This window comes from Scyliorhinus canicula, chromosome 4 (assembly GCF_902713615.1).
Source record: "Scyliorhinus canicula chromosome 4, sScyCan1.1, whole genome shotgun sequence".
Lineage (NCBI taxonomy): Eukaryota > Metazoa > Chordata > Chondrichthyes > Carcharhiniformes > Scyliorhinidae > Scyliorhinus > Scyliorhinus canicula.
In genome coordinates, this window is record NC_052149.1 from 152,501,150 (window position 1) to 152,519,063 (window position 17,914).

Here is a 17,914-nt window from a genome sequence, read left to right on the forward strand (position 1 = left end):
CACAAACATCGGTGCACAGGTGCATCCACGCCATCACGGGAGGCCCTATATGCCCAGGCGGCTCAATACATCCATTTCAATGTGGACTGAGCCCACCAGGGTGTCTGGGCAGCCAGGTTCCCCGCCATCAATGCGATGCCTCGGGGCCAGGGGGTGATGGACAGGATGCATGTTCCCCTATGAGCATCTGTAGATGACAGGCCTCTCAACACATAGAATTACAGAATCTACAGTGCAGAAGGAGGCTATTCAGCCCATCGAGTCTGCACCGGCCCTTGGAAAGAGCATCCCACCTTAGCCCCACACCTCCATCCTATCCCTGTAACCCCACCCAATGTTTTTGGACACTAAGGGCAATTTAGCTTGGCCAATCCACCTAACCTGCACATCTTTGAGCGGTGGGAGGAAACCGGAGCATCTGGAGGAAGCCCACGCAGACACGGGGAGATGGTGCAGACTCTACACAGGCAGTGACCCAAGCCAGGAATCAAACCTGGGACCCTGGAGCTGTGAAGCAACTGTGCTATCTACAATGCTACCATGCTGCCCACTAACATTACAAACCGAGAGGGGTTCCATTCGATGAACGTGCAGCTGATATGTGACCATCAGATGCGCATCATACACGTTTGCGTCCGATACCCAGGCAGTGTGCATGACGCCTTCATCCTGACCACTCAACAATTCCTGGCTTGTTAAAGACGTCCCCCCCAGCTGGGGCTGGCTCCTGGATGACAGAGGTTATCTACTGTGGTCGTGGTTCATGCCTATCCGGGGCAACAGACTAACGAGGAGACCCGCTACAACGATGCCCATACAGCTTGATCGAGCGGTGCTTCAGCCTCCCGAAAATACGGTTCAGGTGCCTGAACAGCTCTACAGGGGCCCTCCAGTGTGATACTGAGAGGGTTGCCCGCATCATGGTGGTCTGCTGCATTCTCCACAACATCGCGCAGCAGAGGGGCGACGTGCCGGAGGTGGAGCATGAAAGCAAGGAGGATGTGGGGGAGGGTTAGGTTGGGGAGGACATGAATTCCAGGCAGGCTGGGAGGCCGCAGGTCCCGGGCCAAGGTGAACGGAAGGCGAGGAGGAGGCAGCGGGGTAGGACCTTCTTCACTAAAGTGCCCAGCCGAGGTGAGTGTCTCTGGGATGGTGGAGGGTGTTGGAGACGGCTGTGATGGGAAGTCAGTGTCATCCCCAGACTTGAGCTCCAGGGTGTCCTGCATCTCGGGCGGAGAGCTGCCATCCGCGCCACTCAGCGTTGCTGCCCAGCTCACGGAGGGGGAGGTGGGTGAGGTTGATGTGGAGATGTGTGTGGTGTGGGTGAGGGTGGGGGTTGAGGGTGAGGTTGAGGGTGGTGTCGGGGTGAAGGGGTGAGGGTGTGATGCGACCATCAATTTACGCGAAACAGAGAGTAGATGTAAACTGTGGCTTTAATCGACTAGAACAGTGCCTGCCTGCGACTGCTCTGCTACTGAGAGCCGCCTACAGGGCAGCTGCTCTTTATACCTCCCCTCATGGGGAGGAGCCAGGGGCGGAGCCCTCAAAGGCACCAATATGATACATCATAGATAATACCTTACAATGGACCATAGGTGGAGCCCTCATGGGCACCAGCATGGCACAGTCACATATATGGTGAATGGTTACTGCAATATATTCACCACAGTCACCCCCTGTTAAAAAAATGAAGTCCGGCGGGGATGAAGGGTTCACAGGTTCAGCCTGTCCGGCGCCCGGATCGTGCACTGTGCTAGGGTGGTCCCAAGATGGCTGCCCCCTGTCGGTTGCACGTGCCAGGCGGCGATGAAGATGGCGTCCAAGATGGCGGCCCCCACGAGTCGCATGTGGCGGGCCACGTGGGCGAGGATGGCCAAGATGGCGGCCCCCGTGAGTCGCATATGTTGTGCGGGCTTGGAGATGGCTGCCCCCACGGAGAGCACAAGGCCGATGACGCGTCCGGGGGCGAAGCCGGCAGGCAAGCTGCTACACTGCGGGCCTGTGAGTCTGAGGGTCGGGCCTGCGATTTTGAGGGTTTGACCCTGGCCAGGCAAACCTCAGAAAAATGTCCTTTTTTTCCGCAGTCGCTGCAGTTCGCGTTCCGATCCGGGCAGCGCTGCCTGGGGTGCTGATGCTGGCTGCAGAAATGGCAGGGTAGCCCCCCCCCCCGAGTTGGGTGGGTAGCCGTGCGGCACAGGCCTGGGGTACTGTTTGGTCGGGGGTCCACGAGGGGCCATGTGATCAGACGGGAACGCATTGAGGCTTTGGAACGCTACTTCTAGGGAGGAGGCTAGCTTTACCGTCTCTTCCAGGTCCAGGGCACCCTTCGCGAGTAGGCGTTGTCTCACGTAGTTGGACCTGACTCCAGCTACGTAGGCGTCCCGGACTGCGAGGTCCATATGTTGAGTGGCCCTAAGGGCCTGTTAGTTGCAACTTCGGGCAAGGACTTTGAGGTTGCGTAGGTACTCCTCCAGTTATTCCCCGGGGTGTTGGCGGCGAGTAGTGAGGAGATGCCGCGCGTACACCTCATTAATGGGTCTTACGTATAGGCGCTTCAGCATCGCGAGAGCATCTGCGTAAGTGGAGGCTTCCTCGAGTTGTACAGAGATTCAATGGCTCACCCGGGCGTGGAGGAGGCTCAGCTTCTGATCGTCGGAGACGGAAGGCGAGGAGGAGGCAGCGGGGTAGGACTCAAAACAGCGGAGCCTGTGCGAAAAAATCCCTTTGGCCTCCGCGGACTGTGGGTCGAGTTCCAGCTGGTCAGGTTTGAGGGCAGATTCCTTAGTGGTGTTGTCGATTAAATTGATGCGACCATCAATTCACGCAAAACAGATTGTAGATGTAAACTGTGGCTTTAATCGACTAGAACAGTGCCTGCCTGCGACTGCAATGCTACTGAGAGCCGCCTACAGGGCTGCTGCTCTTTATACCTCCCCTCAAGGGGTGGAGCCAGGGGTGGAGCCCACAAAGGCACCATCATGATACATCACAGGTAATAGCTTACAATGGTCCATAGGTGGAGCCCACTTGGGCAACAGCGTGGTACAGTTACATATATGGTGAATGGTTACTGCAATACGTTCACCACAGGGTGGTTTGAGGTTGAGGGTAGTGTGGGGGTGAGGGTGGTGAGGGGGTGACTGTGGGTGTGAGGGTGGTGTGGGGGTGAGGGTGGTGTGGGGGTGTTGCTGTGAGGGGGGGTTGTCACACGTGTCACAGGGAACTGCAACTCTGCAGGGTCTTGCTTCCTCACCCATGACGGAACTCCACCCCGGTGACTGCCCTTTTGGGTGGGGCACAGATCATGTCCAGGGCCCACCGCTCTGCCCTGGTTAAGGACAGCAGGTCCAGCGGTCCCCCTCCTGTCTTCTCACGCTCCCGGCAGTTGTGGGCAGCCTTATCCTGGGGGCAAGGGGAGAGGTCAAGCAGAAAACGACAGCATTAAACAGTCCAATGCATGCAGTCCAGGGGGTGGGTAGCTGGTGGCCTCATTGGCCAGGGCACCTGGCCATGACCGCCAGTATGGGTACCGGCATATGGTGCAGGGTGGGGGTTCGCCTATGAGATGGGAATTCACAAAGGGAAGATCTCCAGAGGAGGTGAGATGGGTGGCAACCCTGGAGATGACGGATTAATGGAATGGTGTGGGATCGTGCTCCTTGGAAAGGTTGGAGGGACTATTGAACATTCTGGTTGTACCCCGTCCACCACTCTGTGAAGATGGCTTCAAACCCAGTCATCTTCAGACTGAAGCCCAGCACAGATGAAATAAGGGACAAGTTTGGGGCAATTCTGTCCAGAGGGACAGACCCATCACCCACCATTGCATCATTCTCAGCACTTTGCATGCTCTCCCACTGACTTGAAGGAGGCAGCTGCTGGGGCACAGCTGATACCCCCTCCAGCCATCGTTGGGACAGCAGCTCCTCGCTCAGCATTCAGGCTCTGAACCCGCTGGTCCAGGCTACAGTGTGAGCCAGACACTCTGTGAATGGAAGGAAAATGCCCCTGCGAGCATGTGGCTCTCCGTGAACCTGGCCACTGCCTCATGGGTGGAGATATGACCGTGCTGTTCTGCAACATGGACTGTTCCATTGACAGAACATGAGCTCTCAATGCCTCAGTGAACTATTCCAGGTGGCCACACAACTGCTGTTGCAGATTTGATTATTGCCCCACCCCAAAATGTGACTCACTGCCTTGTGGAGCGTCCCTACGACTGTCCTTCCCCCCTCCAAGAGGACTTGTCCACAGGTGGCTCTGTCTCAGGCACTGCACACTGGCACTGTGCTTGTCACTCAGTGCTCACATCAAGCTGATTGTGCCTGTGCTGATGCCTGGTGGGGTTATCTGGCATGGCCTTGTTTCCTTGAACAATGCGTCCACTTCCTGTTGTCCGAGGCATTGCGTAGCTTCAAGGGCTGGGGGCACACCACTGGAACCTGTTGGAGGAACCAGAGAAACATTTGTAGGAAGACATGTAGAACTTCACCAGGAATTACTGGCATCTCAACATACTGCACCCATTCCTCAGAAAGCTGTCACATTAGATCCTCCTGGCAGGTTGAGGACCACCTCTTCATCATCAAACTTCACCTTCACACCTCCCCGCCCCCCCCCCCCCCCCCCACCCACCATCCCACCAAAACAGCACACCATTCCCCAAGATCCACCTGCATGACAACCACTCAGGAGGATGCCACCTCCACAGTCCTGTGGAAATGGAAGGGGGGAATTCGCCATCACCCACATGTTTCCGAGATGATGGTCCTTGCGACTCCATGGCCCTCTCCTGCATAGCTGGTCTGGCCGTCAGCAGTAGGATTCACAGTGCCCCCCCATCCCCCTCATGTGTTATCCATGTGCGTGGTGGGTCCATTAGCTTGGCAAAAAGACATGAAAGTGGGGGATGTTGTTTCACAGTCTGACACACCGTTTGCCTGAAGAGATGTGACGGCCTCACCATTGCCGTGTGTGCACCCGGATTGGCATGCGTTGACACAGTGTGGCCATGTTGTATGGGACCATACCTTGATATGGGCTAAGGCTGGGAGTGAGTGGTCAGGGGATTGACCCATGTTTGGCCTCTCTGTTGATGGGAGGTGTGTTGTGAGGGTCTCACCGTGAGCTGGGCTCTGGCGCCCAATTGTGCAGTTCTCACCAAAAGGCGCGTCTCGCAGACTCCTCAGAGTTGGGTCTTCACAGGGACCAAATGAGGATGGCAATAGATCTTACAATGAGATGGGAGCACACAAGATTCTTTTCACACACAGACAAATTTTACAGACCAGCAATATGTTTGTGAGCAATGACAACAGCAATGGAAGTAAGTACTCAAAAGGTCCCACCAACTGTTACAGCATTGCTAATAATCTGCTGACAGGGAATACCCCAATTTAAATATGGCCTGCTGGCCTTGTAGAATGTCATGGCTTCCCCAAATCATCGACACAAAGAACTTCCAACAAAGGTCACCCATCCCTGAGCTCAACAGCCACATACAGCACTTGTGCTTTGCCTGTGTTCCCGAAGGTAACTCACATGCTCCCCGCAAGTGACCTCTTTTGTAGCTGCGTTCTCATGGGGTCACTGGATCGACAGATTGGCGCTCAACCTACATGGCTGTGTTGCATTGCTGGGAGTGGAACTTGAATCCAGAGCTTCTTGCTCAGGGGCAGGACTAGTACCCTGCCACAAGATCTCCTGCCCGTTATTAGAGATCCTGACAAACATGCAATCACTCGAGAAGATTACAAATAATGTCAAATGTGACTATTCAATAACCTTTAATGTTAAACTGGATCGAGGTTTCAATTAGTAGATGTTAAATGAACACTGATACAGAGATAGGCCTTAGAACAGTTGCTTCTGGTGAACTGAGTGTTTATTATTCAACAGTTTAGTCGACAGTGCCACATGCCCTTAACAATTGTCTCTAACCAGTACAGCATTGTCTGGTGGTCCATGATTGACCAATGTTTCACCACCTGAAATTGTCACAAATCAGAGAGGAATTCAGAGTCATCACCGGACATCACGATTTTTAGCTGCATTGACAATACCAGTGACTGACAGTTGACTCTCTGCGGTGTAAGAACTCCTCCTGACTGTTGTCTCCTGTTCTGTTGAACGGGCATCATTACTGACTGGCAATCGTTTTGTTATTCGACCCCCCTTGTGCAGAACCCAATGTTCAGTTTCACCGGGTTTGTTTCCCGCTGCTTTTACAACTGGGTGCAGGTTGGTCCTGGACTGTGTCTCAATTTTCACTAGCTTGGATTTACTAACGCTCAACGGATGGATCCCCCTTCGACTGCGATGGGCCTTATCCAGTGTGTTGAATCCTGTGGTACTGGGATTGCTACTGGTTGCCGAGTCATGTGTTGTTGAATCGCTCATGTTTCCACTAACAGCATTCTGATCAGCTGTGCTGGAGTTGCTGCTAGTTAGTGATTGCTCCACTCGTCGCGTGCGATGGCTCATGAACAGCGTGTCATGGTCCAGTAATTTCTGCTGGTTACTGTCGAGCGCTTGGCTTCCGATTGCATTGGGACTGCTCCTGATCTGGGTTTCAACTTCGGCAGTGACATTGGCTGGTGAACGACGAATTGAGGAACTGGGGTTGCTCTTGCCCAATGATACACCAACATGGCGGGACCCTTGACCTTCTCCCTGGGTGGCGCCAACTTTCGTCTGGACATAACGCCCCAATGGTCTGGCCCCTTTAAGTAACTCAAGTTTCTCGGTTCCATGGGGTATTACCACAAAACGTGTATAATCCATGTTCGATGGATTTGTTATCAGATGGAGATTGTCATTCGTTGCTGCTTCACTGTCATTGGGCTGAGTTTGATGTCTTGTCCTAATGGCGGGGTAATTGACACTGGCAATGGAGGGGTCTTCATTTTGTGCTGAATATACATCTCTCGTGCTTGAATTCTCTGAGGGAAGATTGTCTGTGATCCACATGGCGGATTCTGTTAGAAAGCCTTCTTCGCTCATCGGATGAAAAGCTGAGCTAGAACGTGTACTTTGCTGGCCAATTGTTGGAGTGTCATTCACAAAAATATGGGGTTTAACCGGAGTGACTTTGGTAGTGTGTGAGGTTTTGCGGTTGACTGTGGGTGAATGACGATCTTCTGGACTGAGGGATGTGAAAGACTGTTGTAAATATCTTGAAATGGCGCAACTGCTCATTAATTTAATTTCTCTATTACTGGGACTGTCCACCGGAGACATTTGGCCATCCGTGAGAACATCACTGTCGCTGACATTCACAAACAGTCCTGTCTCACTGTCAATGTTGCTGGCAGGAGAGGTACTTATTGGCGAAGTAATATCCTGATTAGGGGAGTCTATGGTAATTACGGTGTTGCTCACTGGAGATGCCAGTCCTCCTGAAGACTGAGTGTTACCGACTGAATATTGAAGTTCTGCTCGATTGGAATTATCATTAAGAATATTTTGACCTTCTGGAATTGAAGCGCTTAATATTTGACTTACTGCTGGGAGGTTGACCTTGCCTGATCTTTGATTGGAATTGATGGATTTGTTTTTTTCCATTGGATAATCCACTTGCCATTACATTAAGATTGTGCAAATTAACATTCAGTACTCTATTATACAATGATGGTCACGAAAAGGTAACTGCCATCGATTTACGTTACACCCTCTGCTGCGACCTGACATCACGCTAGCTGCTGGATTGAGTATATCATAGACCAATGTGAGGCTGGAATTATCATTGATTGATCTTTGATCCCAAGTTGAATTGGAATGTGACTGATTGACACTAATGTCCTGATGGACAGGGATCATTATTGATGAGACATTTCTTCTTGTAAAGATGTGAAATAGTTACTAATCATGCCTGTTCTCTTGCTTATTCCTGTAATTGCCTCTTGGTTTGGGATCGCCACTGTTTGTCATTGGGCATTCAATTCCAATGGGATTGAGAGCATCAGATGTCCTGTTGCATGTAGTATTTTACTGATCAATGGTCGAATTCTCCTTAGATTGAACTGCTTGATTTCCTGTATCGCTAGTTTTGCTGATGACAAATGTCCAGGCACTTGTTAACCTGACAGTGACTGACAGCAAATCTCTGATCACAAGCTGATGTTTTATTACACTAGAAATATCGTTGACCAAAGTTAGATTCCTTGTGAGGCTGGGATTGCCATCCACCAGTGTGTGATGCCTCCTGCAACTGGGAATACCACTGACTAATGTTTAAAAACCCCTGTTGAACGGAGATCATCTGTGATTAATCCTCAATCTCCTGTTCTGGCCATTATTTTGCGATTAAAATTCAGGGAATCAGAATGTCATTGTTCTTTGACGTTAGGCCTATTGTTAAAACTGTGATTGACACTGATCTTAACACCGACTAACGGCAGTATTTGGGTTGTGACTTTTAATAGTAGATCTTTTGTTAGGCGGAACAATCACTCACACGTTGCCAGATTAGAGAAGAAACCCACCGACATTCGACCCCTGATTCATATAGGGCTTGTTGGTAATTAATTCTTGATATTGTGACAGATATGGATTTAATGCTCACTAATGTTAGTTCTCCTCTCAGGCGGCAATTGTTGCTAATTGATATCAGGTTCCTGGTTAGACTCCTACTGAAAGACAAAACTGGGAGGAAAATAAAAATTGTAAAATATGTGAGGATAGAGTACATTTTTTGAAAACTATCTTTTTAATAAAAGTAACAAAATGGGTTTACTCGATAACTAGGAACTCACTAAGAAAATCTAATTCCCATAAATTATATATTCCAGGTCATGCGTTCCTATAATTCCGTCAATTACAGAGACAAATCGCCGCTTCCTTGTTAGAGGTGCAATTTCACTAATGTTTGGCAATTTGGCAAATATTTAAGGCACGATTCTCCAGAAAGATTTCTAAGTGTGGTAGCAAGTGGGAACTGCCTCGAGCTTCCTGGCATGCAGCCCAGCGACGCCGGCAAGGCTATTCAACGTTAATTGGTCCACTTAACGAGGCCTCACGGGCTTCTCACCGCAAATGAAGGCTGGCCAGCTGATTCGCCGGTACCGTGCTCACCAGCTCCCCGATAACAAGCTCGAGCAGCACTTAAGCTGCACTTGCTCAGCCAACCCCAGCCAGCTCACAACAATGGCGCCCAGGAGACCAGCCCCAAGATTCGGGGATGCAGACCTCGGGAGGCTCGTAGATGCAGAGGAGGGATGTCCTGTTCCACCGAGGGTCCAGAGGGTCAGCCACATGGCAGCTACTGCCACCTGGGATGAGGTGGCGGCGGCTGTGAGCTTGGGGAGTGTGACCAGAAGGACTGGCAGTGCAGGGAGAAAGGTCAACAACCTACACCGGGCAGTATGTAGAGCTATAAAAAGAAATAGGAAATAAACTGCAGGAAAAAAAAATAAGCAGAAAAAATTACAATTACATTGGGAGAAAGAGTGTGGCCAGAAGCAATGTTGGCCCCTTGGGAACTGAAAATACTTCATGGAAATAAGAAAATAGTGGAAATGTTAAATAATTACTTTTCATCGGTATTTACAAGAGGTCAGTATGCTAGACACCCCAAAGGGATTAATAAACAAAGAACAGTGGACAGTACAGCACAGGAACAGGCCCTTCGGCCCTCCAAGCATGCGCCAATCATGATGCCTGTTGAAACTAAAACCTTCTGTACGTCCGGGGTCCTTATCCCTCTATTCCCTTCCTCTTCATGTATTCGTCAATATTGAATTTGGGATAGTGAATCAACAAAATTAAGGCACACAGCCATAATGGAGAGATTAATGGTACTAAAAAGTGACAAAACACCAGGACCAGATGGCTTCCATCTCAGGCATTTAAAAGAAATCAGCGAGAACATTCTAGGTGTCCCAATTTTAATCTTCCAATGTTCCCTCAACTCAGAAACTGGTGCTTTGGTTGGAAAGTTGCATATGACACTCTGTTAGCAAGGTAAGAAAGGAAAATCCAGGAATTATCAACCAGCTTTATCATTTATTTGTTCACAGCCGAGCCAACATTTATTGTCCATCCCTAATTGCCCTTGAGAAAGAGCGGATGAGCTGCCTTCTTGCTCCAGTCCATGTGGTGTAGGTACACCCACAGTGAAATGAAATGAAATGAAAATCGCTTATTGTCACGAGTAGGCTTCAATGAAGTTACTGTGAAAAGCCCCTAGTCGCCACATTCCGGCGCCTGTCCGGGGAGGCTGGTACAGGAATCGAACCGTGCTGCTGGCCTGCTTGGTCTGCTTTAAAAGCCAGCGATTTAGCCTGGTGAGCTAAACCAGCCCCAGTGATGTTAGGGAGGGAGTTCCAGGATTTTGACCCAGCAGTAGTGAACGAACGGCAATATATTTCCAAGTCATGATAGTGTGGAGATGTTCCGGTATCCTCGACATGGTCTGGACTTAAAGAAAGCGTTGGATGAATGCAGTACCAAAGATGCTGTCGTGTAGCTGGCATACCAGCCAATAGCTGCTAATGTAGCCATCTAAGATGGACACTCGGCTACAAAATGGAGAACTGCTAAGGCGGCAGGGAAAAACAGTCTTAGTGAGGACAAGCAGCTTGCAGAAGACTAATTTGCATTCTGCACGTACTGAAACCAGTTTTTGGCCAGGTGCAGAGTTTCAGCCAAAGGTGCAAATGGGAACAGATCGGCATAGTAATGAGGTGATCCATATCCAGACCCCGCACAATAGAAACATTTAAGTATCAATGGATACTTTTGCGTAGACGCCCAGACAGAATGGCGCCACAGTAACCAACACAAAGAACCGTAGGGACCGCCCCACCCATCGAGGAACGACCCTCAGATTGGGGGGTTTGGAAGATATCGATTGGGAAAGGCCCAATCGATACCTGGCAGGTAAAAGAACCGCCCCAAGGGGGCACGGACTTCTAGGACCTATAAAAGTAGACCCCGCACATGGTTCGGTCTGTTTTTGGCTCCGGCTGACTGTTTTGTTGCTCCGGCTCTGCTCTGCTTTGCTGCTACATTGCATCCTGACTCCAGTTCCATCACCAGCCGTTGAGCCATCAGCCATCAAACTGTAAGTGCCAATACAACGATCGCTACGTGATCCAGACCTTGCTAGATCCTGACAACTTTAAGAATCAGAGAGTTGCAGACCAAGAACGGGACGAAGGCCTTGTTCCCTGACCTTGCCTGTTCCTGTCTAGATAAGTATTTAGTTGTTTAGTATTAGAAGTAAGTTAGTCTCTTTAGCGTATGCATGTATATTTATTATATTTGTTATAATAAACACCAATCGTTTGGACTTACTAATCGGTGTACAGATTTATTACTTTGAACCTGACCTTAATATACTTGTGACGGTGTCTAAATACGGCACCTGGCGACTCCGAGCATAATTACACATACAGAGCCATAGCAGTGTTAAGCACACGGCCTTTAAACGGAGGCGTGTTAATCACACTCCAGTAAAACGAGCAACAGTAAACGTGCCATCCAAAGCAGGCCAGACGTCAGCCTGATTCTCTCAGGTCATACCCATGCTGGGTAGATATTTCCTCTGGAAATTGCTGCTTATTTTGTTTAATCCATATTTTCAAGGTATTTACAAAGCTGGTGAGAATAGTTTAGTGTACGTAACTCTTGGGTCAACTTATCACGGGCTTGCAATAAGACTTTGAAGCGGATAGAATAGAAATTATCTTTATATTTGGAGAGGAACTTGCAGTGTTCCCATAGTACCGCCCATCCTTCCAGTAGTGATCACAGATTTGGAAGGTGCTGTTGAAGGAATTGTGGTGAGTTGCTGCAATGCATCTAGTATATAATACACACATTGCTGCCACTCCATGGCTGGAGGAGGGGCTAAATGTTTATGGCTTTGGATGAGGTGATACTCAAGCAGGCTGCACTGCCCTAGATGCTGGTGACTATCTTCAGTGTTGTTTCAGCTCTATCATACTCCTGACTTGTGTCTTGCAGATGATGGACAGACTTTGGGGATTATTCACTTAATTACTTAGTATCAATCAATCAAGGAACAGGATAAGGTAGCAGAGTTAAGAAAAGTAAAAATAAACCAAGGGAGGGACATACTAGATTTAATATGAGTAAAATATAAGGACTCCCCGTTGGCTATGCCAAAATTGCGAAACGTGATTGGGCGGAGAATACGTTCTGATGCCAAAATCGCAGCGGGCGCCGATTTGGCGTCAAATCGCAATTCTCCGTCACCTCAACAGTGGTGTCAATGCAGCCCAGAACTAACATACAGTAAACACCACTTGCATATCATTGGCATGCCTGACCCGATGTTCTCCGGGGCCTCACCGATTCTCCATCTCCGATGGGCCGATTTCCCGACAGCGCAGTTCACTTGTGCTTTTAAAAATTGTGAAACCAGCGTTGTGGCTGAAAAGGGAGAGAGAGGAGGTAGGACAGAGAGGGGTGTGACTGCGGGCTGCCGGCCGGACACTGGCCAGGCTGGTTGGGCTGAGGAGGGGGCCCTGCCAGGGCCAGGAGAGGAAGGATGATGGGAGAACAGGCCGTGTGGCCGAGGTGAGCCCCACGGGACTAGGGTGGTGTCCAGTCACTGCCCGCTATTGCCACAAATCTTACTGCACACCCCATTGACCACTCATCTTGGCCCCTATTTCTGCAGAGTGACACGGCCGTATGGGTGCGCCCACCCCTGTACCAACCCTCCACCTTACACCCAGCCCCCCCAACCTGGCCATCAACGGCCCACCATTGCAGTCCCCACAATAACCCCTCTGGCAGTGCTGAGCTGGTGCCGTGGAGCGTACCGCTGGCAAGGATAGCACCAGCTAATCGTACCTCTGGCAGCCGTGACAAGTGCCAGGGCCAGAGGTCCCCATGGTGCCGGCCACTGATGGGGCCAGGGTGTGGTTGTCGGGGGATGGGACATGCAGGTACAGAGCCCGCAGTGCCAACCAGGGCCACCATGTAACCCATTCGACCTGGTTGGAGAAGGGGGTGCGCACTATGGTAACATGTCAGCCTTTCACCAACTGCAGACAATGGATATTGGAATACAACCAAGGTGGCCTTCCTGCTAGTCGTCGCAGCCCTGGGGGATGCCCCGCGGCTGTATGAGCTGGAGCTGCTCGAGGAGAAGGAAGCTGCAGCAGCAGAGCGGGCCTTAGAGGAACAGGAGAGCGGCTGCCCAACAGGCCGAGGAGGGGGAGGTGCAAACGAGGCACCACATGAGGCCCCGTGTATACCGACAGCGCCTGTCATTCGAGGACCTGCCGGACCAGGCATGACGTCGAAGACTCCGGCTGAGCAGGGTGACAGTACAACACATCTGTTAGACCATGGCACACCTGGTAACGGGTGATGGTCGCCCTGAACATTTACGCCATGGGGTCCTTCCAGGCGCCGAGTGGGGACCTGTCCGAGATCTCACAAACATCGGTGCACAGGTGCATCCACGCCATCACGGGAGGCCCTATATGCCCAGGCGGCTCAATACATCCATTTCAATGTGGACCGAGCCCACCAGGGTGTCTGGGCAGCCAGGTTCCCCGCCATCAATGCGATGCCTCGGGGCCAGGGGGTGATGGACAGGATGCATGTTCCCCTATGAGCATCTGCAGATGACAGGCCTCTCAACACATAGAATTACAGAATCTACAGTGCAGAAGGAGGCTATTCAGCCCATCGAGTCTGCACCGGCCCTTGGAAAGAGCATCCCACCTTAGCCCCACACCTCCATCCTATCCCTGTAACCCCACCCAATGTTTTTGGACACTAAGGGCAATTTAGCTTGGCCAATCCACCTAACCTGCACATCTTTGAGCGGTGGGAGGAAACCGGAGCATCTGGAGGAAGCCCACGCAGACACGGGGAGATGGTGCAGACTCCACACAGGCAGTGACCCAAGCCAGGAATCAAACCTGGACCCTGGAGCTGTGAAGCAACTGTGCTATCCTACAATGCTACCGTGCTGCCCACTAACATTACAAACCGAGAGGGGTTCCATTCGATGAACGTGCAGCTGATATGTGACCATCAGATGCGCATCATACACGTTTGCGTCCGATACCCAGGCAGTGTGCATGACGCCTTCATCCTGACCACTCAACAATTCCTGGCTTGTTAAAGACGTCCCCCTCAGCTGGGGCTGGCTCCTGGATGACAGAGGTTATCTACTGTGGTCGTGGTTCATGCCTATCCGGAGGCAACAGACTAACGAGGAGACCCGCTACAACGATGCCCATACAGCTTGATCGAGCGATGCTTCAGCCTCCCGAAGATACGGTTCAGGTGCCTGAACAGCTCTACAGGGGCCCTCCAGTGTGATACTGAGAGGGTTGCCCGCATCATGGTGGTCTGCTGCATTCTCCACAACATCGCGCAGCAGAGGGGCGACGTGCCGGAGGTGGAGCATGAAAGCAAGGAGGATGTGGGGGAGGGTTAGGTTGGGTAGGACATGGAGTCCAGGCAGGCTGGGAGGCCGCAGGTCCCGGGCCAAGGTGAACGGGACGCTCTGATCGCCCCCAGATTCACCAACCAAGGGTTGGGAGAGGGGTGGGACTGGCCAGGGACACGGACACCCCCACACGCCGCCCCCTCTCCCACCCCCACCCCAGCGGCCACCCCATCACCTGCAACCCCTCCGTGCTACATACCTGCCACACCACGGGGTGTGGACCCTGGGTTGGCGGTACCACCGGGTCTGGTCCATGGGGTAGAGGATGATGACAACCCGTTCTGTGATGAGCTCTGATGCTCCGCATCGTATGACAACGTCTGACCCCTGCCCGTGGTAGCACTTTCCACCGTCCGCCTGGGTGATCCCTGCATGGGAGCTGGCCATTCCATCACATGGTCCCATCAAATCCCTGGGGTGACACTGGTAGGAATGGTCGGAGGAGTGGGGGAGCCCAGGCCACTCATAACATCCGTGCATTCCCTGCCCCCTCTCCAGCCAGCTCAGACCAGCTCACCCCTCACACCCATCTGACAGAGCACCAAGTCAGGGTGTAAGTTTGAATAGGTGTTTAATATAACAACATATATACAGATTTGTGCCCTAGCCCCTATAACTAAACTGTTCCCTGCACCCACTCCAACTTAACTTATGTGGAACTTCCTGGCCTTACGGGCCTAAAGCTACGTCTAGGTGGATCCCCAGATGGTACAGCAGGGGCGGAGGCGGCCTGCTGTGATTCCCTGCATCCTGGGTCCCCGTTGGCGGGCCTCTTCTAGGGGCTGGGGTGGGGTGGGGGTCTGAAGCCATGGCCCGCCGTGACTGGGCGACGCTCAGGAACACCGCTACAGGGCAGCACGATGGCGCAGTGGGTTAGACCTGCAGTCTCACGGGGCTGGGGTCCCAGGTTCGATCCCGGCTCTGGGTCACTGTCCGTGTGGAGTTTGCACATTCTCCCCGTGTTTGCGTGGGTTTCACCCTCACAACCCAAAGATTTGCAGGGTAGGTGGATTGGCCACGTTAAATTACCCCTTAATCGGAAAAAATGAATTGGCTACTTTAGATTTATAAAGAGAAAAAAAGGAGCATCGCTACGATGTCCAGGTGGCTCTGTCACATGGTTGCTTGTGAGGCAATAACCCTGTCCTGGGCCTCGACCAGCGCCTGCACAGAATTCCCCAGGCCTTGGACATGCTGATCCATAGCCAAAACCCGCACCATCCCAATGCCTCCACCGCGGACATCTCCAGAACGGTGTTGGCCTGGCACACATTGTCGGCACCATCTCCTGCTCCTTCACACGGTTGGACTCCTCCGACGGCATCTCTCCAATCAATGGGACTGTCGATTCCTGAAGCACAAAACCCATCTGGATGGCAGCTATTCCCTGGGGTCAGCCTGCCCTCTGACTGTCTGCCCCCTCGGTAGCTCCTAGCTCCACCTGCTGTGGCGGATCAGCTGTGCGGTGCGCACCAAATAGTGTCCCAGGACCCTCTTCACTAAAGTGCCCAGCCGAGGTGAGTGTCTCTGGGATGGTGGAGGGTGTTGGAGACGGCTGTGATGGGAAGTCAGTGTCATCCCCAGACTTGAGCTGCAGGGTGTCCTGCATCTCGGGCGGAGAGCTGCCATCCGCGCCACTCAGCGTTGCTGCCCAGCTCACGGAGGGGGAGGTGGGTGAGGTTGATGTGGAGATGTGTGTGGTGTGGGGTGAGGGTGGGGGTTGAGGGTGAGGTTGAGGGTGGTGTCGGGGTGAAGGGGTGAGGGTGTGATGCGACCATCAATTTACGCGAAACAGAGAGTAGATGTAAACTGTGGCTTTAATCGACTAGAACAGTGCCTGCCTGCGACTGCTCTGCTACTGAGAGCCGCCTACAGGGCAGCTGCTCTTTATACCTCCCCTCATGGGGAGGAGCCAGGGGCGGAGCCCTCAAAGGCACCAATATGATACATCATAGATAATACCTTACAATGGACCATAGGTGGAGCCCTCATGGGCACCAGCATGATACAGTCACATATATGGTGAATGGTTACTGCAATACATTCACCAGGCGGCGATGAAGATGGCGTCCAAGATGGCGGCCCCCACGAGTCGCATGTGGCGGGACACGTGGGCGAGGATGGCCAAGATGGCGGCCCCCGTGAGTCGCATATGTTGTGCGGGCTTGGAGATGGCTGCCCCCACGGAGAGCACAGGGCCGATGACGCGTCCGGGGGCGAAGCCGGCAGGCAAGCTGCTACACTGCGGGCCTGTGAGTCTGAGGGTCGGGCCTGCGATTTTGAGGGTTTGACCCTGGCCAGGCAAACCTCAGAAAAATGTCCTTTTTTTCCGCAGTCGCTGCAGTTCGCGTTCCGATCCGGGCAGCGCTGCCTGGGGTGCTGATGCTGGCTGCAGAAATGGCAGGGTAGCCCCCCCCCCCCCCACCGAGTTGGGTGGGTAGCCGTGCGGCACAGGCCTGGGGTACTCTTTGGTCGGGGGTCCACGAGGGTCCGTGTAATCAGACGGGAACGCATTGAGGCTTTGGAACGCTACTTCTAGGGAGGAGGCTAGCTTTACCGTCTCTTCCAGGTCCAGGGCACCCTTCGCGAGTAGGCGTTGTCTCACGTAGTTGGACCTGACTCCAGCCACGTAGGCATCCCGGACTGCGAGGTCCATATGTTGAGTGGCCCTAAGGGCCTGTTAGTTGCAACTTCGGGCAAGGACTTTGAGGTTGCGTAGGTACTCCTCCAGTTATTCCCCGGGGTGTTGGCGGCGAGTAGTGAGGAGATGCCGCGTGTACACCTCATTAATGGGTCTTACGTATAGGCGCTTCAGCATCGCGAGAGCATCTGTGTAAGTGGAGGCTTCCTCGAGTTGTACAGAGATTCAATGGCTCACCCGGGCGTGGAGGAGGCTCAGCTTCTGATCGTCGGAGACGGAAGGCGAGGAGGAGGCAGCGGGGTAGGACTCAAAACAGCGGAGACTGTGCGAAAAAATCCCTTTGGCCTCCGCGGCCTGTGGGTCGAGTTCCAGCTGGTCAGGTTTGAGGGCAGATTCCATAGTGGTGTTGTCGATTAAATTGATGCGACCATCAATTCACGCAAAACAGATTGTAGATGTAAACTGTGGCTTTAATCGACTAGAACAGTGCCTGCCTGCGACTGCAATGCTACTGAGAGCCACCTACAGGGCTGCTGCTCTTTATACCTCCCCTCAAGGGGTGGAGCCAGGGGTGGAGCCCACAAAGGCACCATCATGATACATCACAGGTAATAGCTTACAATGGTCCATAGGTGGAGCCCACTTGGGCAACAGCGTGGTACAGTTACATATATGGTGAATGGTTACTGCAATACGTTCACCACAGGGTGGTTTGAGGTTGAGGGTAGTGTGGGGGTGAGGGTGGTGAGGGGGTGACTGTGGGTGTGAGGGTGGTGAGGGGGTGACTGTGGGTGTGAGGGTGGTGTGGGGGTGAGGGTGGTGTGGGGGTGTTG

General features: G+C 52.4%; 1 protein-coding gene across 1 annotated transcript in view; it reads right to left on the reverse strand.

The window, feature by feature from the left end:
• Window positions 1-5,762: 5,762 nt before the first annotated feature.
• The window catches only part of LOC119965087, a 65,192-nt gene continuing 53,040 nt past the window's right edge, over window positions 5,763-17,914 (reverse strand). The window contains exon 4 of the mRNA XM_038795369.1: window positions 5,763-8,643. Coding sequence (XP_038651297.1) covers window positions 6,025-7,563 — 1,539 coding nt within the window. The 5' untranslated portion in view covers window positions 7,564-8,643 and the 3' untranslated portion in view covers window positions 5,763-6,024. The remainder of the gene's footprint in view (window positions 8,644-17,914) is intronic.